General features: G+C 39.9%; 1 protein-coding gene across 1 annotated transcript in view; it reads right to left on the bottom strand.

Annotated features, from left to right (window-relative positions):
• The window catches only part of ADAMTS12 (ADAM metallopeptidase with thrombospondin type 1 motif 12), a 142,226-nt gene that overhangs the window by 51,918 nt on the left and 66,621 nt on the right, over nt 1-23,687 (bottom strand). The window contains exons 4-12 of the mRNA XM_077790462.1: nt 15,572-15,768; nt 13,606-13,689; nt 11,829-11,953; nt 10,504-10,653; nt 7,854-7,997; nt 7,030-7,174; nt 2,145-2,237; nt 1,762-1,907; nt 754-923 (exon numbers count right to left, since the gene is read on the bottom strand). Of these exons, the coding sequence (XP_077646588.1) occupies nt 754-923; nt 1,762-1,907; nt 2,145-2,237; nt 7,030-7,174; nt 7,854-7,997; nt 10,504-10,653; nt 11,829-11,953; nt 13,606-13,689; nt 15,572-15,768 (1,254 nt within the window). The remainder of the gene's footprint in view (nt 1-753; nt 924-1,761; nt 1,908-2,144; nt 2,238-7,029; nt 7,175-7,853; nt 7,998-10,503; nt 10,654-11,828; nt 11,954-13,605; nt 13,690-15,571; nt 15,769-23,687) is intronic.

Raw genomic sequence — 23,687 nt, 5'->3', positions numbered from 1 at the left:
ACAAAGATGATTCCAGCCTGTTCCCGAAGGACTGCAGGAAGAAATCCAGAGATTCCTTTCAATCCTAACAATTTTGTGGTTCTATTGGATAATCTACACTTTACATTTATGCACAACCCAAGACTCAAACTGCATACTAATAATGATTGCCCTTGTATTTAATAACTAGCTGCTCCAAAGCAAGTTATAAAGCAGAGTCATTGGCTCTGCCTCTACAATACAGGGCAGAACAACACTGACCCAGTTCAGATATTACTTCTACACTGTAACATCAAGTACACCTACCATTCAGATCTGAGTTTGGAAGTAATAAAATCATATTTGTGCAGTAGAAGAGCTGTGGTTACTGGGTGCAGTGATGCCTGCAGGCCCAAAGATGCATCTCTCCACCACACTATTCTGCTTCTTGCTCTGTGGTTGACACTGGAAAAGATGGTTTAGATCTATTCTAAAAAAATAGTACAGACATGACTTCAACAGCTTTTTTTAGTGTGGTATCTTTACAGGAACTGAACTAGTTACAATCACAGCCATTATCACCAGATCTCTGAAAAAATATCTAAGTGTAGAGAAGAACCATGGCCTTTATGTTCACACAAAAGGCACAACAGCATACAGAGACACACCAGATTTTTGTCTCTAATTCATTAGAAAACATGTAATTCAGTGACTTCTCACCCTCATAGACGTTTCTCATAGGCATGTAACTTTGACTTTTTATACAGGATATTAAAAAAATTTGTAGCTTCCTACCTGTGTTATAAACAGGAACCCAGTGGTAGAATTCATTCTGGTAGGGAACTGTATCAAATTCACTGCACTGCATCTGACGGAAGGTTGGCACGTCTTTGTGACAGGGGCTGATGTTGCACATGCGATAGCGCTTCCTCTCTCCAGTGCAGTAGTCTCCTCCAAATTGGGGTCTAGAAAAGGAACATTGAGGCTGGGACATGAGACCATGGGTTAAAAAAAAATACTTTTAAACCAACAATGTATTTCAGGCCCCGGTAACACAACAAGGTGACTCTGATCCTAGACAGGGTAAAGATACTGATCACATCACATGTTTGAGTACTCAAATGTCAGCATGAAGCACAAAAATCTAGACAACTCCTATATCCCAAAAAAGTGCTTGGCAATACCGGTCTGAGCTCACAACAAATTAACCTATCAAATGGACTGCTTTAAATCCCATGCTTTGCAGTGCATTTGACAGTTCTCTCTGAAAAGACAAATGATTCCTGCCATTAGTGATACGTGAAAATGAGGTCAAGAGTCTCCATGAACTCTTGATATGTAGTGGGCAATTCTGCCTTTCATGTTCTGTACCTGACAACTCATGTGTCTGAAGCTCAAACAAAGCTGATGACTACAAGAAAACATGAAAGGTAAGTCCTCAGGATCAGGTTGCTAGAAACTGTTCTCACTTGGTGTGTGAGGACATTTATTTACTCATTGAAGTATTAATAAAATAAATATTTACACTATTTCTGCAAAGCCTAAATGTTAAATATGTTTTTTTATTCACTTTGCATTGAAATAAGCTCTATGGAGGGTAAGAAATAAAGAACAAGATGACTGTAAAAGATGAGCCAGCTGAATTTCACACAGGTGTGCCTAATTGGGAAGATAGGTGTCAGTATCTGTGACGTGTTGATGTGGCACCTGCTGACACCAGTTTCATACAAGAGAGTTTCCAATATCATCCGAACCTCAAAAATCTTAAACAAAAAGTAGGGAAAGATAGTAGACTCAGCTTACTCTGGATTATCACACAGCCTCTCTGCACTTTGAACTCCTGCTCCACATGTCATTGTGCAATGGGACCAGGATGACCAAACACCCCACTCGCCATGGATTGCTTCGGGAGTCTTCCCCACTGTAATGCACTCACCAGAGAAGCACCACTAAGGAGAGAAGAGAAAGCACAAAGAGCTTCAAATCATTATCACAGGGAAATTCGATTTTTTTTGAGTTTCTGGGAATTATTTGTTATTTCATCTCATTAAGGTGGAACACTTAAGTGGAAATGTAAATGGAGATGACACAGGATGACCCTCCTTCACACTCAACAATGGCAGAGTTACTCATCACTCCTCCCTGTGCTTTGGCAGGCAGCACAGCTTGCCAACAGTGTGGCTCACCTTGTTTTCTCCACATCGAGTGCCATCCGCAGCTGCATCCAATTTGGAGCGGCAGGAGCCTTTCACTGAGCACCAGAGGGTCTGGCAAAGGTTCTGAAAAAGGAAGAAAGCTACAGCAGTCTGAGGCAGGGCAGAACTCCTATAGCTAAGATTTTCAAAAGCCTCCCAGAGTTTTGTACAGCCACTTAAAAAGCCTTGTAAGAGTTGTATTTCCAGAGGAGTCAGGGTTTTTCACAAGATAGGAACTACCAAGGGTCCAAACTTATATACTCATCATTACTGTGCAAAAAGGGACTATCTGAAAAATAAAAAAAAATGGTAAATATTTTCAAGTTAATTCCCTGCCCTATGTGACTTCAAATATTCTCCTAATTGACTGCTCAACTCCTAGATAAACACAAGAAAAAATTACTTAATGAACTTTGGTCACTGCTGTTTGCAGATAAGGCGAACAGAAAATTGAACTATTTTCATTTGAAGAGTATTAACCAATACCATCTTCAATTCTGCATTGCTGTCTGCCTGAAAACATAAAGTGAAATCAAAGGAGGTTACAGAAGTCAGGCAGGCAAATACAAAAAAGATAATGTCTCCAACAATATTAATGGAGGTCCCAAAACTAGATGAGGAAGTGATCAGGCTTCTTAAAACATCAGCTTGGCAGATGGCAAGGAAATTATCTGAAAAAAAATGCAGTCAGCTAGATGGCAGAGAAAAAACCATAGTGGGCTGGGAAGAGCTAAGGCTCTGGTTAGTGAATGTTTGCATTTTAAGTAACTCAGAAACTGGTGCCAGTTTAATGCAGTAGGTTGCCAATAAAACACTGCATTCCAGATGCTTCTCTATGTACAGTGGCTTAACTCCACAGAACAGGCAGAAACTCCTGAGATACAACAAAGAAAGCAGGGCAAGAAACATTCCAGCTACCTTTTACCAAACCCACTTCACTCAATCAGAACTATTCTCTAGAAAGAGAGGACAGAGTTAGAGGGCCATTTCTTCCTCTTCACTTCACATGCACACCAGCTTTTCTTTGTTTGGCATGCAGGAGCCCTGCATGCTTAGAACTCCTGTCTGATCAGAGCTTTGCATGAAATACCACTTCCAAAGTAGAGAAAGCAGGGCTCTCAGAGGGACTGCACAGTGACAGCAGGAACAACAGAAGCTAAAGCCTAGATCCTGACTCACAGTGTTTGGATGCCATAGTCCAGTTCTGGAAAAGAGAACAGAGCTGGTAGCATCAACCTGTGAAGAAGGGACAGCTCCAAGTGCCATCAGAGAAAAGAGAGGATAAGAAGGATCCCACTAGCAGCTCCCACTGGGATTCTCAGAGCAAGCCACATATCCTCCGCAGCAGGACCCTACACTTGCCCTTTTTTTAAGATTTGGAAGTTAATTTATAAACTGCACACTTCCAAAAATGCAGCCCCAGCAAGCCAGTAGCTCATCCAAGTGGGAAATGCAGAGTCTGGCTGCCCATTTCTGACCTGCTTCAGTTTAAAATAGCTAAGCTTGGGCACAAGATTTGAGAGAGTTCACTTTGATTTACCTTCTCCATTGTGTGTTTACTTTGGTGTGTCAACAAGAGCACCAGAAGAAAGCTGATGGCATGGAACATCTCAAAGCACTTCAGCCCTCCAGCTGGAGTACAATGTCTGGGCTGCTGCATCTTAGTTCACTGTTTTTGGGCAATGTACAGAAGACAAACTTTGTTTTGCAGTTCCCTGTTTATAGTTCAAGGGTAGCATTCTTTATGAAGGCCTTTTGAAGCCATCATTACCAGGTTCTTAAGGCAGAGCTACCCAAGTGTTCTGGCTGATGAATTTTCTCTCATTATCGAAGTAATCCTTTACTTTAACTCTTGTACACAGAATATATTTTGTGGTTTCAGTGACTGAAGTGTACTCTTGCATCATGCCTCAGACAACATCAGAGAAACTGGCATAGAAAATGAACACAACTTTTCATCAGCAGTTACTTTTATTATTATGTGCACGCATAGATTTAAAGTCAAGAATTCACAAAGGGAATTCTTTAGCTTCGCAAGGATTTTTCCATATTTATCTTCATGTCCCAGAGTACTGAAACAACAGCAGAGGAGATGGACTCCTCTGCTGTTGAGAATATGAGAATATTCTCAATATGAGAAACAACAATATGAGAGGATGCACTATGTACTTCATGGAGGTAACACACAGAAATTCACTACTCTGCTACGGACTCACTGCAAAGCAAGTGGGTTTTCTTTTCATCAACAGTATGATATACACTTTCCCCCCAGTCTATGAGAATAGGGTCTGTGCCTTGAAGAAAGTTGAATCAAAAAAAAAATTCAGTTTCACAAAAGCCAATGGAAGTTTTGGAGGAAAAGGCAGTAAGACGAGCATTCTGACATCCTGCAGGCTGTTCTATAGGAAGCTATGGGTCTAGCTATGACTTGGAAAATTCCTCCATCTAATAAATATTTTGCTTTTCTTTACGTTATTAGAGGGATGATATTTATATACTTCACAGGACACTTTACTGCCTAAGCGCATAATGAAAACCCCTATCTAAATTATAAATACTAGTTTTTGCTAAGTGTAATCACTGAACCCCAGGACATCTTCAGCTAAAGGCAGATTGTTCTCTCAAAAAGGATCTGTGAATCAAATTCAGTCATACATTAAAATGCACAAAACAAAAGCAGCTTGTCAGTGAGAAAGGCTAAGTAAATAGAGGAAAGGCAGAAGAGTCAGACCTCTTAGACAAAATGACAAAAAGGCTGATGATTCAACATTCCAGGTTGACTCTACTGCTCCCAGTTCCATCTCCTGCAGTGCAACTAGCAGCAAAATACAGGCCTTTCAGTAAAATGCAAAACAAGAGGATGCCAATGAATTTTCTGACATATGTCTAGCTGTAAAATTGGTTAATCAGGAGATGTGAATGTAAAGGCCTATTAGGTTCAAATTCAAGGAGAGACAGACTGAGCCAATACTGCAAAATTACATCCTAATTGTCTATCTGTACCAATAGACAAATTACAGTAACTAAGGAAACTGTAACAGCATGTAATGAAAGCAATCTTTCAATACCTTCTTCAGATTCAGCAGCTGTAGTTCAACACTGGTAATCATGTTATCTATTAAGGTTGAAAAGATTAATCAGAAATAATTTTCCTAAGACAAGGGTAGATGGAGATGCACACAATTATCTGAATGGAATAAACAGTCAACATCAGCAGTGCCAGTCCAGGGCTGTGTTCATACCAGCACTGCCAGGAGTCGAAACACATCTGTGTTTGACAGGGCCAGTAGGCTGGGTGCTGTCTCCAGCATTTACTGAACATTGCTGCTCAAAACACAGGAAAATTAGTGATCACTTAGCTAGGCCAGCACTTGGAAACACTATTGCTGAGCAGTTCTACGTATAAATATGCTGTGTTGGAGTGCATGAAATAGAAGCCTCTCTGAGTCCCTCAGAGAGAAAAAGAAATGCAAGGTTTGAATACAAACCTCTAGAGAAGCTGAAATATATTAAGCCACACAGCATGAAACAGAAGTGTAAGTTTTAGTTTTAAGTAATAGAAATATATTTCAAGTGCCTTAAGAAGCTGTGTTAGCCAGTAAAAGGCCCTAAAGCCTAGTTTAACTTAGCTCCAAACATAACAAAAACATAGCAGAACATTGCTTGCATTTCTAAATATAATAGGTAGAACTACTCACGCAAATAGATGCATTTATATACATAGATTTTGGGTAAGAAAACAGATAGTACCTTTTGCATAAATAGATACAATTATGCACGTGGATTTTGGGTAAGAGCTGACACTACTTTCGCACATTAGAATTAAGCTCAGATTGGTGTAAGAGAAATAGAATCATGCTTTTAGCTGATCGGATGATTTATGAATAAAATCCCTTGTATTGGGGTGAGATAGAAGAAGGAAGAAGAAGAAATAAGGTGTGGAAGCTGCTGCTGTTTTTGCTCAAACATTGAGACTTTGCACCAGAAAGCATTTAGCATGGACTTTAATAGGCTGAACTCCTTGCCTTCGAGACTGATGTACTCATGCAATAAGCACCTTCACTACAACCAGCTGCTCTTACCTCTTTGAAGACCCAAGGCCCAAGATAGCCTCAACTATGTTGCACAGACCCAAAGACCTCTGAACATTCTAGGTATCATTATTCCAGTAAAATACCACACCACTGTACTTTAGCTAACACTCTGCAGGGCTCTTATGAAGGCTGCTGTGACTACACTGCTCCCTAGCATCTCCTCACAATACTGATTTGCTATGCTGTTAGACAGACCCCAGGGTACTCTATGAATTATGCACTTCTGCATAAGTATCTAATGGTCCACACAAAAATATTGTTTTTTTAAAATAAATATTTTCCACAGGGACTGAAATATTCTTTTGTTTGTTAGATCATAAAGAATATGAAAAATCAGGAAGTATGGGAAGAGAACATAACCCTAATTTCTTCCAAAAACTCTTCCTGGAACTGAGTATTTTTTCCCAGAATAGTTTGATTAATTGAAAGCCACAAGGTTGAAGAATATTTTAAAATTGGACTTAAGCTGCATTAGTAATTTACCTAAGAACTAGTATTACAAGTTTAAAACCAAAATTACTCCACTGCAGAAGGACAGGCACTTAACCATAGAAAGTGTTGAGATCCAGCAAAGATCTTGTGAACCACAAGGCAAACAGCATAACAATTCACTTCCAGAAAATGCAGAATTAAGGGTGTTAGGCAATGCCTGCACTGCACACCTAGCCTATGAGACTCTAAACACACTGAACTTGTAAATGAGGTGCACTGAATACACTTCCATGCTGCTCAAGAATTTTGAATTCTTACTAGGAGAATGAAGAAAAACATTCAGCACTTACATCCACATCTTCACAGAATGTAGCATTGGAACCATACTGAAGCTGACATTGGTGGTGCACATCATAAATCACTCCAGGAGCAATGACTGGGGACTTTAGAACTTCTTTTTGGGGGATGTCATCCAGGCAGAATCCCCACCCACGACTTAAAGACAAAAATTACATATTAAAGGACTCCATACCACCACAGTTTTTTATATTTCTAAACAGACTTTTAGTATCTATTTCTTAGGGGTAATTTTTATTATGGCCCATGTAAATAATACTTCCAGATTCCAGCCAAGTTATGCTGAAATGCTGCAAACAAAGTAATCATTCTGTCTAGCAAGAGATCATTTTAAAATGGCAAAATACAGCTTGTCAAAGAGGAAATATCATGAGCTCAATATAGTTTGCAGAGTGGCTTCAGAGAACCCCATAGTCTCTGGCTAAAATTATATCACATTGCTGGTCATAAAAGGAATGGAACAGATTTGAACAAGTCCCTGAAGCCAAACACATGGTACTGTGGTCAAAGGCAGAGTCTATGAAGTTCTATAAGGGCCCTTGATGGAAAGGCTTCTTTCTTCCTGGTAACCGCAAAAAGCTGCAGGCTGCACCAAACCCAAGCCAATATGACAAGACTTGAGTTCACTTCCAGACTACAAGACTGGACAGAGCTTTTCCCAAATAACTATGCAACATGACAGTGGTATGACCTCCATGGAAAATAACTCAAGCACACTAAAAACCCCTACAACAATCAGTACAATAATATAAGATGTACTTTGAACTCCAGCACAGCTGTGCTCATTTTAGGCAATTGCTACAGCCTGACCACTCACTCTAGGAACCGTGTGATGTACTCCTTGCTGCACTGTGACCAGGTGAGGGGAGTAGGATCATACTGCAACTGTCGGGACATAATATATGGTCGCTTTCCAGCAGGCTCACAGTCGTTCTCCTTTCCATCGTGCTGGATTCCAAAACTGGAGATAAAAAACAACATCTAATAATTCCAGCTGACTGGATGTACAGCAACACCTACCTACAGGTTCCACTCTCTGCTTAAAAAGACACTTAGGTTGCTTCCTCCCCTGCAGAGCTGTAGTTACCCATTTTCTAAAAGAAAATATACACACAGAACATGCAAACCAAAATCTATGAAAAACCTGCACCCCTACAGGCTTTCAAACATGTCTGTTATGCACAACAATATTGCCCTACCCAAAATAAAGAACAGACTGTCACAGCTATATTTCTGTACTTTTAAGGGAGTCTGAACACTAGTGCACAGCTGGGGCAGAAATCAAAGTTTAAACCTAAAAGTTACAGTTATAAGAGCTAAGACTGCTCCCTAACTCTTGAACCCAAACTTGCATCACTTTAACTAAGATGAGGCTTTGCTACATTCTTAGACTCTCTCATAATTATGTCTCTACTGCTTTTTTAATTTTTAAAACTTTTGATAGACTTCACCAGAGATACTGTTTATAAAATTATTGGATGTTCAGTGAATTTTCCTCCAAGCTCTATAGCGTCATCCCGTTTAATTTTCTCAATCTATGCAAACATTTCTCCACAGCAGGTTCTCTCCAGCATCTCTGACATGCTGAGAATTTTTTTTTATTCAACAGCTTGCAGAAGTCATAAACACAAAAGTTTGGATTGTATTCAACTGAGTAAACACACCTGCCTCTTCACCACCTCAGAATGAGGATTATCTGAAAAAATAACATACAGAGATATTGATATATGAAGATGTTGACATCTACATTGTTAACATCTGGAGGTGCGTAAGTTCTGAGAGCAGTGAGAGCTTCACTCAGGTCATGATTCAGTCACGAATCAGGTAAAGTGTGTTCAAAATACTTAAGATTGTGTTTCTCAAAAATGTAATCATATCATGACTCAAAAGTTCCGAAAGCAGAGCTAATTTCAGTCAGAACCAATTCCAGTAATGAGTCAGAAGCATAAATGCAAGGACTTTCTCTTTTTGACAGGCTGTTTTCCATAAAGAGGGCCTGTGGAATACTACGGCTGCAAGCATCTAGAGAGACAGCGTGGGGAAGAGCTGACTTTTGGCATTCAGCTAAGGTATGGGAGCATGTCTGTCTTCTTACTTTTTGTTCATCTGTTTTACAAACTTGTCTATACCTGAACTTCTCAACCTGTGCACCTAGCCTGGCTTGAGGTTAACAGGGTGACAACAAACCCTACAGTATTCAACATTCCTTATGGAGACAGTCCTTAAGGAAGGGCCCTACACCACTCCTGCAAGGGCAAGCACAGCAGTACTGAACCTCACAGCCTCCAAAGGACACAGAGTCACCAGTCAGCCAGGCTAGGAAAGGAGAAGGTCACTGACAGATCAGTCTGTGTGGAAGAAGTCTCCTGAGATCATTGGTGAGAATGAAAACAGCTCCCTGCCAACAGGCTATGGGGACCAAGAGACTTAAACCCACAGCATCCAGATCCAACTGGAGTGATTTCAGCGTTACTTATTTATACAATTTCCTTTCTGGCAATGGAGAGGTTGAATAAATAGTGGCCAATTAATGGTTGACAGGGTCATTACCATCATCATCATCATTATATCCTATGAGGAAATAGAGACTCCATCCTGATTGGTGGCTGGGTTCACAGCACAATTAATACGATCATAGATAAAGCAATGAACATGTGACTTAGCCAAGCAACATAGCTCAGTTGAAAAGTGCAAGCATTACAGTCAAACCAGAGTATCCATGAGATAATGCTCTGCCCTGAGCAAAACAGCTGCGTCAAAACAGTTTCAAAAACCTTTTTTTTTTTCAAGAGAGTTAATAAACCATCTAACCAATCAAAACAGCTCTAAAAATCTAAAATTCTGACAAATTTAGTTCAAATAAAAATATCCAATCATTAAAAAAAACCAAAAACCACATCTAAAATTAAACATCCAAGAACTTTATTGATCTTGGGCCGAAGTGTACCCACTTAGCATTATTATACAGAAAATACCTTTTACTAAGAAACACCCTAAAAAGACTTCACTGTTTCATCAAAAAAAAGGTAAATATTAAATATATTATAAGATTAATGTATGATTTTCTATATGAGTTTCACTACATGAGTTATAAATGTTTTAGCTAATCTGCATTACTGAAACACTTTGACATAATGAGACAGGTTTGTTTTCTATAAATGTTTTGGATCAACCTGAAGATTATCCAAAGTAACTGCATAGAAATCTAGCACATGTTGGAAAAATAGCACAATTGAGTGATGCTTCTTTGTAGCTTAATGATTTAATTTTGATGTACTGAATAGTTGGATATGTGAAACCCTATCAAAAGGTTAAGAATTTTTTTTTTTTTGCTTTGAAATAAGTTTTGATTTTAATAATAGAGACATTAACCCACTTTTTATTTTGTTTCTGTCTCACAATTCGAGTATTAACATGCAAATAACAAATTCAACTCAGACAGGTTTCCCCTTCCCTGCCAACTGTACCTGTGTCCAAGTTCATGAGCAACAGTGAAAGCCAAGGGGAGGCCCGAGTCCTCATTGATGTTGCAGCTCCTGTGAGGCTGACACATGCCTGACAGGTGGGACAAGCCTAAGGTTTCACAGGGACGGTTCATGCCAGCACAAATGTCCTTTCTAGAATCACAAAAGAGATGTGCCATTTGAGGAGCTTAAAACCAACTCCAGTGGAGCATCACTGACACTGGGTAGGCAAGCTTCCCTTTTATAATGCGATAATTTGCATTATAAATAAATTGTAGTGGTTAGTCTTTTACAAACATGTATGGAACAACATGCACTTGTTCTACTACTATATTATAATTTGTAGCCAGTATTTATGTGGCTGTAGTGCCTAAATACATACACTTATTGTCACCTCCCATACGTCAAAATTTTAGAACCACCATGTCTGGCACCATTTTAAAGCACATTTTACTGAAGTCACCATAGTTCACCTTCATTCAAGTGAACTGTCTGGGTGCTTTGTATTTGGACAGTGAAATCTCACAGTATTGCAAGATTATTATTTTAAGATTTTTGACTGAGAAAAGGTTGAGAAAGTGGGGTGGTCAAAGGGTGCTCTTGATGATCTTGGAGGTCTTTTCCAACCTAGAGATTCTGTGATTCTTTTTTTACTCAGCCACTTGAGGGATGTTTTAGGTTGGGTTTTTTGGTCTGACAGACTTTAGGTGAGGGCTGTTTTTTTTCAGACCATAGACTCAATCGCTTCTGCCACCTCTGTGCAGACTGAATGAATTTTCACAGACCTGCAAAAGTCCCATTCTATACTATGACATAAACTCCCTGCATAACCCCAGACAACCTCACTTTCACGTTTTCTGTTCCTCCTTGCTCAGACATTAAAAAATACTCTGTCTCCTTAAATATGAAGGTATTTAAAAATCATGTGTTTTAAAGCTTAAAAATGAATGGCACCATGTTTGCACAATATTCTTCCTTTCTGAGCTGCACCTGCACATTTCTTCAAGAGCTGTTCACCTACACACTACCTAGTTTTGGTATATTGTCTCAAAGAAGAATAGAGCAGTCACTGAGCACAAAATGAGATAGGATCAAGTGGGGAAAATGGCTGAGCTGTGGAAATTGCTCACTCTCAAGACCCACAAATCTCTATTTTGTGACTAAGATGCATCTCTAACGCCTATGCACATGTAGTCAACATTTCTCTCCTCTGTCAATATTTCAACCACGTTTCTGAGCTCTGTGCAGGATGAACTAAGTGATAGCATAAAGGAAATATCATTACCAAAGAAATGCAACTGAACAACAGTCAGTCACTGATGCCATACCTGGTAAGAAGGACAGCCACATCATGGTGTGTAGGGTTGACATCACTCTTGGGATTGACACTCTTCTGCCACTTGCAGAAGCTGGCTAATGTCTTATCAGCATGGTGCACTATCTTCAAGCCTTGCTAATGGGAAATGAAGGAATATACTACTGTAAAGACCACAGTACATTGCAGTAACACTTTAGTGAAATCAGCTGTGGAGATGGGTAATCTAAATGTAGTCAATTATGCTTTCGCTTAAAGTTAGCGCCATTGTTAGGAGCAATGACACCTCTTTATCTAACATCAAACATTAAATTAAAATGCTGACATTTCTGTAATTGGTACAGCTGCAGGAAAAAATACAGAATGCACAACTCTACATGCATTTTGATAAATGAGCTTGATAAGATCCAACACTGAACTGAAACTTTCAAACATTTTATATTCTCTTGAAATAATTTTCCTCTGAAGAGAAGGTGAAGATTAATTATTGTAGGACTTTGTGATCGAATTTGTCACTCAATGTTATGTGAACACTGTCATATTCAGACAACAATTATGCTTCTAACAGGTATTTTTTCACCATATTTTTCAATTCCAAAGAGAAACAATATAGTCAGAAATGTTTCTTCCTCAGATTATTATAATACAGTTTACATGCAAACTACTGAAAACCTTAAATAAAAAGTATGCAAAATAATCAATCCAAAATCGAATTTTCTAATTCCTGGTCTGAGACATTAGTTTTATCTTGCCTCCGTTTGCTTCATTTTTAACAAGCATCAAAGTATGGGATTAACTGTTACCAGACAGTAATTTCTGGGGAACTTAAAAACAAATTTTGAAAGGTATTTAACACTGTTACTTCCAACATTGCCATTACCTCAACTGAACAGGAATCCACATTTTTTTATCCAAACAGTCACAGAAGTTTAGCAAATACCTTGGAGGTCATCATGGATCTCAGGTTGTAATTGTCCTATTTAGGTGCAACCTCAAGTTTTTGTCCTACTTATGCTGAGAGCTATAAGGACAGACTCTATCCCAATAAATATTTCTGAAGATATAACCATGAGGTTTGGCTTACTGCCTTCAATTGCACTGGGACCATCCAGATTGTGGTTGTACATTCTAAACCACTGAGAAAACCCATTTAAGGTGTACCTCTGGTCAGAGCTAGCTATATTGTGCACAGCATTTAAAAAATAACCATAGAACCATGATAATCAGCATGTATTTGAGCACGTAGTAACAGATTTGTGAGACAGATACACTGGAAACTATATATAATAGATAGCTAGTTACAGCAATTAACATCTACTTCATCCTCATTTTTCCTTGCTTTAAAAGAGATTTAAAAAGAAAAATATGTGTTTGAACTGCACAATAAGAAAATTGCCTCTTCAGAGATCTGCAAGTACCATAGGACTACACTTCATAATACATTTCAGGCAATGACAAATAATTAAATCCTGAATGTTGATGTGTAGTTTCTGTTTCTTATCTGGTCTTCATTGGCATCCCCTGTTCTTCTGACACTGGGGAGATTCAATTTCCCCATTCTTAACCTGCCTGTTTTAATTACAGTTTCCTATGCAGTTTTATGCAGAAATACCTAAAGTCATCAGCTAAAATACTCTGCTATCCAGGGCACCATTTCTCCTAAAACCAGACATGTTTTAGGTTTTAATAGAGTAAATTTAAAACATTATTTTAAGCAAATATAATTACATCTTAATGTATTGAACACAGAAGTTTTGTAAGTGATATTCTGAGGTAAATAAAATCCTTACCTCCACCTCCTCAAAGAGGATGAGCCGGACCAGCACAATGTGAATTGCATTGCCAATGCTTGGATCGTGGAACAACCCTGTGACCTGTGCCAGAGCCAGGAGATATGAGATTAACTGATTCCTTTACAGCAGAACACAACTTCAGAGAGAAAATAAATTTACTTCTAGCATACTGTTTTGCTTCTAAAATTTTCAAATCATTGAAAGTTTACTGAAATCCAACAAATATTAGAACTACTGCAAAGCCTAACTCTGCCTAATGAATGATGATACAGCCTTTGGCAAAAGTTACTAAGTTTAAAAAAAGTTACTAAGCTAAAGAGCAAAACCCCAAACAAGATTACATTATCTCCATTGTGCTTTCAAAAATTTCTGTGTACATCAAAAATACTAGCAGAAAGGAACACAACATCTACAATCATAAAACACTGATGGAGAGGTCCACTCAGGTTGCAAATAAACCAGCATATCAAATCGTCCTGTTTAAATAAACAGGATTCTGTCAAAAAAAGGCATATTTAGTCAGTATTAGGCAAACAGAAATTAGCTGAATAATGGCTAGTCTTGTGTTTTCATCCTGTGTACAGGAGAGGATGATAAGTACGAAAGCAAAGATAACAACTCCATTCAAAAGACTCCACATAAAAAAGAACTGAACTCTGGAAAAATGTGACCCAATTGTTATTAACATCATCAAAATGTTGAATTAGAGAGGAGGAAAAGCAATCAGAGCAGAAGATAATCACAACCTATCTATACATATCTGTATGTATGACCTATGCCATCTATCACAGGAAATCCAAATGAACAAAATGCATTGCCTTTGGGTCAAAACTCTTATGGAGAAGCCCACTAAAAGAGAAATAACAAAATGAAGTAGAAATTTTGTTTACAGAGGTCTGATTTGTGTATGGATCATTTTCAAGGTACTCTAGTGAAAATTGAAACATTTTAAATAACCCTGATATCTTAAGGTCAGACTGCAAAGAAAATTGAGTCTTGTTTGTTCCTGAATCTGATAATGACTGGGTTTTATTCCAAGCACTTTTCCCTGTGTGGACAAAACCTCACGTGCTCAAACAACCTTTGTACCTGTTTACTTAGGTTCATTGCCTCATCAGCAAACTGGGGCACTGGTTGGGGCACAGCTGGGAACATACAGTATAAACTCACAGGACAGATCAGTCACCATTGCTAGAATTACCTCCATATATATTGCACATTTCCATGATAACCAGACAGAACACATCCTCAATGTACTCTCAAGCTCAATATTGATAACAGGTATTAATAACAGAAAGCATATCTACGGGCAGATGCTATGGCTTTTCCCAGAAAACTTATATTTTGGAACTTGCCACACAGAAGTTCAACTTTTCTTTATTCCAATGTAACCTTTGTACTCCAAGAAGGATACTTATCTGGAAAAACAGCTGTATTGGCTTCAACTGGGACAGTTAACTTGCTTCATAACTGGTCATATATTGCTGTTTGGATTTGTGACCAAAACAGTAACACGCTGGTTAAGAAAAGCTAAAATGGCATTTGAGCTTTTGCAAAGTTACGATGATTTCCATCAGGCTCCTGTGCACCTTTCTTTTCCACCAATATGTGAAAAAATTTATATACTTAAAACCTGTAGAATTTCTCTCTGCCATAGCCAAAAATCTGAAATCACCACTGAGCAACATGTTCCAAGGGGGACAGAGAATTTCAATGAAAAGAAAGCTAGTGCTAGTTTTTACAGCTATGAGACTTGCATAAATCCAGAGAAAAATTGTGCCTATATAAAATACAAGGTAAAAATACTTAAAAATACAGAGTACAGAGTTTCAATTCATATATATTAATGATACCACATTTTTCTTCATGAGCAACACTGCAGACCTGTTAGAAAATCAGCAGCATAATCAAATTCAGATTTGCTTCATTCGCCTATCTACAAATCCCAAAACATTGTACATACCATATTCATTATAGTGAGGATATATGACTCCACATGGTCACTTCCATGATATTCAACCATTTTACTGTCTGCCACCACAAGCGTCTCCACCCATCGCTCCTTGCTGACAGAGCGCCGAGAAACCTTCCTGGCAGCTGTGTGATTTTGTTCCCATCTCTCCCTCCGAAGCTGCTGCTGTTTGAAAAAGCTGTGGGTAACTGGAAGAGTAGAAAGCAATGCTGTCTTGAAAATACTTTAAAGCTTGAACTGTATGGCTGTGATACTTACAGGATGATATTAGCTGGAAGTGACTCTTCTGGTTGTCACCCACCTGACCACTGCAGAGGCAACTCCAGAGTGACACCAGACTGCTAATGGCGCTGTCCAGTGAAATTCTGAATTTCCTGAGATGGATTAAACATGCACCAAAAAGTCACTCCACTCAAACACAAGGGACTAATATTGTGAGACAGAGCCAAGCTAAAAAAAATTGAATTGAGGACGCCCTTTTCAAGGAGTTTCTCTCCTGTGGATTTTCTCTAACCTCTCCAAGGACACCAGTTGTTAATTTAAGCTAAGGGATATGCTTTCCTCACAGGCAGCTCATTTTCCCATCAGGATGGCACATTAAGTCCAATACATTCTTGGCACATCCAAGAATGGCTTGTTCTGTGCATGGAGAATATCCTTGACAAGTGGAGACACTTGACCAGCAGGTGTCATCTAAATACCAGCAGGGCAGCCACAGGATCCTTGCCAGCTGCCATCCTTCTTGATGATCTGACAGACACTTACTGTTTCCACTGCAGTTTTGGGATCTGTGTGTCTAATGCTTTTCAGAAAGAAGTCTCTACTCTGTAGAGTTGCTAGCAACCTTGCACTGTATTCAGTGGGGCTAATGTCTCTCCACTCACTCTACCTTTGAATGCCAGCTGTCCATGTTACCAGGGAAATACCAGCAACTTAAATAATGCAGGGCCTAAAAAGCAACGCAGATGCCAGTTTTACAGCAACTACTGGCATTTTTCCAACCCATGACCCTGAGAAATGCTTGCACAGTGGTGGGACTTCCCAAGCCCTAGAAAGGATCAGGAGAACTTGTTTCTGTTACATATATTGCAGTAGTCCCTTGTCATCTCACTCGTGAAAGAAATGTCCTAATTCCAGATGTGGCACATCCACAGGCCAGAAAGGCAGCTCCAAGTGCTTAAAGCCTTTCCAGCATCACCTTCATGACTGGTAGGGGACAGTTATCCAACATTACCTCTGTGTCCAGCAGTTCCCAGTGCTGAGGAGCAGTTACCCAGACACTCTGTCCTTGAAGAACAGATGATTTGGCACCTGGGTCCCTTCACACCAGCTGCACCTTTGTCATGAATTAGCTGTTTGCCCTTTAGACCCAAGCGCAGACAGAATAATCACAGCATCTTGTGTACCTAACAAAATGCGGCACCACCAGATGTGTGTTCTCTTGGTGTAAAAGATGGTAAGTATCTTGGTTTATGCATTCACATTTTCAGAAACGTGTTCTCTGACGTCAGCCTGAAAGATGCCTCGATCCTGATAACACACAATGTGTGCAATTGAAATATGCCACATTAATAAACAAAGTAACACAGGCCACATTTAGAACTGAGCCACCGTGCACAAGTGTCCTGTACACAACAGCAATGAACTATCACTGCTATAACCTGCACCCTAACCCCACTAACCCACACTGCAGCACCACTCCAGCTGTCTCCCTCAATCTTTGTTCGGTCACAGCAATCATCTCCTCAATGAGGGGCTATTTATAAACTGGTATTCATTAACCTCCCTTGCACATTTGCACAGTTTTCAGCATTCTTATTTCTATGAAGCACAGTTCTCATTATCTACATTTTTAAGGGTTTTGCACTGAGAAAAACCTTCCCCACAGCTATCTCAACACAAAGCTCCATTCAGACTGCTGGTTAAGTGCTTTGTTTATGACCAAATAAAAGCTCAGGCCAGCTGTCAGGTTTTCTGTTTACATCTAGGAAAATGTAATTTTGTTACTCGTCTGGGCAGCTGATAGCACTGGAGGTGAAAATGTATAAAGTCATAGAGACGGCAGTGGTGAACAACCCTCAGGGAAAAGTTTAGAGTCCTGGTTAAGCATGAGGCTCTGTATTATATGAAAATCTGAGAAGAAGTGAAAATGAATGCCAGATAGCCAGAGGATTCTGCAGAAAGAACTCTCCTCAGGGATGGACAGACAACCTCCTGTGTGGGATACGTCACCTGGACAGGTGACATCTAAGGAATGTATCCCCACTGCATGAAGTCTCCTGGCAGCTTTTTTAGTTAGACAAAGCAGAGAGGGATAACCTCTTGGAGCCACACTAAAATACAGGCAGCTACAGTTATACCTCTGCATTTATGTCATTCCAGATTTTGACTCTCTTTTAACCATCCTCCTCTGAAGTTAAGTAATCTTACCTTGCTTTTACCTTTAATGAGTAAAGTCTTACAAGTGATTTCAGATTTACTGAGAAACCACAGGCACCCTGTTGTTCAGGCATGGAAGTCTTGACATGGAAGTCTTGAACCAGCAGTTCAGGACTATCCAAGAAGTGAGGAATGGCCTGAGTCTAGGAACAGTGCTGCCTGAGGAAAGCCTATTTTCCATAACTGCTGAGCACAGCTCATTTCACAGAAGAAAAAAGAAGAAAAGAGAGAGAAAGAAAACAGAAAAAAATAAACAAAAGAGAGAAAGGGGGCACTCCTACCCTGAGGGTTTCCATGGATTTCTGAAGAACAGGTATGACACAGATAGAAATAGTGCTGGAGTCCTTGGGAACAGGAAAGGAATGTAGTGCTGAGAGTACAGTCAGGGCAGTCTAAGACCAAACAAAAACAAAGTTGGTAAGAGATTCAGGTAACAAACTGCATGAAATTCAAGCAGCAATACTCAGAAGTTTCTAGCTGTTGTGGGAGATAATTTTGCAGATGTGAAGCTTTCATTAGAAAAACTGATTCAGCCCAACAAGTAACATACCATGTCTCAATATAGATATGTGATATCCAGGCATTTGACTGCATACTCAGAAGAAATGGTGTAGATGACAACATTTCATCAGCTTCTAGATAGAAATGGCTGATAAACTTCAGCAAAATGGTTGGGTTTTAAGATCAAATTCCAAATTGTTTTTAGTGAAAATAAAAAGGTCCCTTGAAACTACCCTACAAATCCTACTTGACTAACAACATAAAGACCCTTATATTTCAGCTACTAGGAATGATTTAAAGCTATCGGTAAGATTCAGCCATATAGGAAAAAACCAGTATTGCACAAACTTCTTCAGGACAGTTTAAAGCTGCTTGGTTTCTGTATGTGGAAAAAAAAATCTACCCTCTAACAAATATATTTAATTTTTCATCAGCTCACAACATCCTTTTTCAGAATGATGCTAGATGAAGAAATTCCACACTGTTCATAACTTGCTACATTATGACTCTTCCAAAACCCTTCACTTTGTTCTAAGACATGCCTTTAGTTTAAGTATTAACAAAATGATACAGTTTAGGGGTGAGTTTTTCAAGAGGTCAATAAACTGTGTTGATACAGTCACTGTACAAGCAATACTCTCACTCCTAAGAAAGTGAGCAACTTCCATAGCTGATCTATTGTAAGAATTTACTAATTTCTTACAAATCTTATGCAGTGGGCAATTCTCTTCCCCTGTTCTAAGTGCCCCTCCTGAAATAAACAAGGTAGTTTTCTACACACAGGGTCTGCTTATAAAGAGACAAAACTAATTCTAGATGATGACAATGTGAGAATGGGAAAACTGCTGTAAGAAAGGAAGTGAGTGTGTGAATTTAAAACTGAACAGAAAACCAAACTAGCTCTTTTTACAAGCATTTCTAAAACAGGCCAAGCTAAGTCGCACAAATGCTTCCTGAGTGTGAAGAAGTGTTCACACAGGAAACTATTACAAATACTTAATCACGTAAAAGCCCATGCTGACAACCCCCAAGTCCCAGCAAAAACAAGCACAGAGAAAGAAAGCTTACAACTCAGCAAGGTTTGTTTACTTTGACATTCCTGCTGTCAAAAACATGGCATATCAAACAGTGAAGTCACACCACTCTGAAGTAGAATGAAACTAAAATTGGAACTGTCTTGACGGATGCACTTAATCAGACATTGCTGTTGAGTGTCTGCTACTCATTACCATTTAGGCTGTAAAGATGGAATGATAGATGTGCTGGGCACCAGGAGGTAAACAGAGCACAATGTCATGGGAGACATATGCCTGAAGTTGCCAGTGTTTTGCATCAATTATTGTCCTTCTGCCTGAATGTTCTTATTTTTTAACCATGAATTAAACCCAAGACAATAAGGGACAATTAAAAATTACAGCTATGTCATATGTCTTCCTAGGAGTACCTTACTCCATGTAATTTGAATTTTCCATGCTCATTCATTTGGCAACTTTAGTGTCTTGTGTCTCTTATTTGGGTGAAAACATTAATGAAATGGATTAAAGAATAAGGTGACATTTCTATGAATTAATCTAGCTCTTGGAAAAATGGCATCTGAATACAATTTAACTTGCAGCACAATTCCATTAAAATTTAAAGAAAAATAAGGATCATCTAAAACAGAATACACTCACTGTGAAACAAATTTGCAGATTACAAATTCCCAATTAATCATCTCTATGCAATAATGTCTCTTACCAAATAACTTAAGAACTACTAACCTAAAAATAATAGAGAAATGCAGTTTTGGGGTACTATTATGATGAAAATGAGAATTAAAACATATGGCCTTTATTAATAATCTTTTTGCTTTTATGTCTCTCTAAAAATTAATTCACACAAAATTTATGCAAAAAACCTTAGAGTGACATCTTGAAGTAGCTGTCTGCGCTGTCAGCGTTGATCTGATTTTCAGTTTGGTTTTCCCAAATAGTATCCAGAAGCTCTTGAATCAGACTCCAAGGATTTCTGTTCCATACTTTTGTTCCAAAAAATTATGTTCCATAAATTTAATTCATATAATAATGAAAAAAAGCCAAACTGGTTAGGTTACATGCTGGCAATCAGAGGCCACCAACCAGCTGCAGTCAGGACCAAGAACAAGGGTAAAAGGCTACAATGTCTTATTCATTACAACAAACACATGGACATGCTGGAGAGTGCCCAGAGAAGGGTAAAGGGGCTGGGGAAGGGTCTGGAGCACAAATCTGATGAGGAGCAGCTGAGGGAGCTGAGGGTGTTTATCCTGGAGAAAAGAAGGCTCGGGGGGGATCTCATCACTCTTTACAACTCCCTGACAGGAGTGTGGAGCTAGGTGGGAGGTGGTCTCTTCTCCCAGGTAACTAGGGACAGGATGAGAGGAAATGGCCTCAATGTGAGCCAGAAGAGATTCAGGTTATTAGAGACAAGTTCTCCAAAAGGCATGCCAAGCACTGGAAGACACCCAGGACAGTGGTGGAGTCAGAATTCCCAGAGATATTCAAAAACCTGCAGATGTGGCACTTAGGGATGTGGTTTACTGGTGGACTCGGCAGTGTTGGGATCACAGTTGGACTCAATGATTTAGAGGTTTCTTCCAACCTAAACAATTCTGTGACTCTATTCCCTTAGCTTGTATGCTGCATTTAAGTTTGTGCTGGCACTATGGAACTCAGGGGTGAAAGAAAGTGCTGAAACATTCAGAGGGTACATGTTTTATGTACCCTTTGTGGGGCTTCATGGACAGGAAGAGATTTATGAACCAGCGGGATTCAGAAACTGGCACCGCAGGTCTCTGGAGTGCCCATTAATTCTTTAAAGTCACTTAAGTGATTTTTACAAAGGCACTCACTGCAGGCTGCCCTAATGCCAAGCTCCAAGAGCTGGCAAGACCATAGGAATGGTGGACAGACCACCAAGACAAGGAAAGTTGCCAGAAAAAAACCCCAAAAATCAGAAGAAGCAACGAACAAGAAAGGGCTACTAAAGATTGTAATTATGAGGATTTGAGCACTGTGAATGCTTTGCATGGAAAGTTTGCCCTTTGCAAGTGGCTTGGACAAGAGAGTATGTGGTTTTCAAGCTGCAAAGATTGCAACCAGCCCCTAAAGGGACTAGAGGCAGCTTAAAGGGGCCTCCACTACTGGTTTTAATAAGTTTGTGAGTGCAGCAGCTGGCTGGGTGCTGTGCCACAGGGACTGGGGAGAGTCATTCCTCTTGCACAAAAACTTGGGCCTCTTACAGTGTTCATGCTCACACAGGGAAGTTCACATGACCAACTGAATCTAAGCCCAAGAAATATTAGCAGTCAACCCCTCATGAACACATAACTGAGAATAATCACATTTGATCATGGATTCTAAGTAAATTCGTGCATTTCCTTTTACTTCAGAAAGTGGCAGCTCCACTTTTATCAGACACCAAAGTCCATACAGTACTGATACCTATGAAATCCTAATATGAAGAAACATCTTATTCTGTTCCCAAAAGAACCAGAAGCTGAAGAGTAGCAACAAGACAGGCATGACTGCATAATTCTCTCCTCTGGACTGTAATGTGCTTTCTTCCACACTGGTCCATCCTCAGCAAGGGTTTCCTGAGATTTTACCAGGGATAAACTGTTTCAAAACTGAAGGGGAGCACCTGCATTTCCCCATGCAGAAAAACAAGAGGCTTCTGCTCCCAGTTGCCTTCTTGTTCAGCTCACACAATCAAAGAATAGCCCTCTGCGAAGACCTCAGTATGTCACTGCCCCTCCCTGGTGAGGACAGACTGCTGCTCTATACGCCCAAGGAGCCTGTACTGGCTTTTTCAGCCTTGCAACAACCAAGAAAAGTCTTCCTCCACAAAGACACCCTTAACAAAATGCTCCCTGTAATATCCTCATCATTCCAAAACCAGTATGTTTAAAGGGAGTACGTTTTAAACCAGTATGTTTTAAGGAGTACAGGTGCCTGTTTCAAACACTGTCAGGGCCACAGATGGAACTTGCTGTAAGATAAATCACCACAGTGAGAACTTGAGTTAAGCACAGAACAGAAGAATTTGCAACAGGAAAGTGCTATTACAGGCCTGGCAGCAGGATTTGGTTAGCACATCCTGGTTAACACATCCAGACAAAAATTCTTCCTGTGGCAAATGGTGGAAAAGGAAGCACCTGCTCATCTATGTATCGTCCCAAGTTGTGGGAACACCATCTGTGACCATCCCGTGCCTCCCAGGAATTTGGGCCATATTAAAGTGGCACTCCAGGATGCCAAGTGAAGAAGGACCGACTACTGAACTGCTCCTTGTCCTGATCTTACAGCATAAGTATCTCACCCTCCTTCATCCTCCCCCTTCTACTTCTCTCTATTTCTCTACCCCACATTCATTGTTAAATAAGATCTGTATTGTTCACTTCAGCATATAGTCTTGTTTGCACCTTTATTCAGGCAGAAGCATCTCTCACCAATTAGATCATAACATATGCACAGCACCATTTTGCCTGCTTATGCTTCCACACACAGAACCACAAATTTAAGTGGGTTTAAGGGCCTCCTCTAGGTCCCCAAGACCCAACATGTGCACCACAGGAATCCTCACTGGCTCATCATTTTCCTTCAAGTTAATAAAGCAGAATCAGCCACTTGCATCTCTCTGTGCTTGCAAATGATCAGTACAGAGCCAGCTGGGACCAGCTGCTCCTGCCTCCTCTCCAGGAGGCACAGGAAGGAAGTCGGAGGCAGCACAGCACAGCTGGGAGACACTACCACTCCTGTGATTACCCAGGCTGCTAAGTGATCCCAGAAGAGGATGCAACCTCCCTGCACTCTCAGACTGCTCCAGCTCATAGCTTCACCCTCACAAAAGCTGAATCTCAGCAATTTGGTTAGAAACTATGTGTGAGAGCACAGCTGATGAATTAAAGCTATTTCCCATAATCCCACTACTGAATTGCTCCTTGTCCTGATCTTACAGTATTCTTCTGCATCTCCTTCCCTAACTGCACCTCTTCCTTTCCCAAAACACCAAGCAACACCCCTCACTTAATACTCGGCAAGGTTCCAGCTCAGCCATGACCCTCCGGAGTCCAGGCAACTGAACCCCTCACGCCATTTTCAGGCCAACTCTCTTTCAGATGTCAGCACTCTCTGCACTGACGCCTCCA

The sequence above is a fragment of the Lonchura striata genome, chromosome Z (assembly GCF_046129695.1).
Source record: "Lonchura striata isolate bLonStr1 chromosome Z, bLonStr1.mat, whole genome shotgun sequence".
In the NCBI taxonomy this organism is placed as follows: domain Eukaryota; kingdom Metazoa; phylum Chordata; class Aves; order Passeriformes; family Estrildidae; genus Lonchura; species Lonchura striata.
The sequence above is the reverse complement of the archived record's forward strand: the minus strand, read 5'-3'. Positions and strand labels throughout refer to the sequence as shown.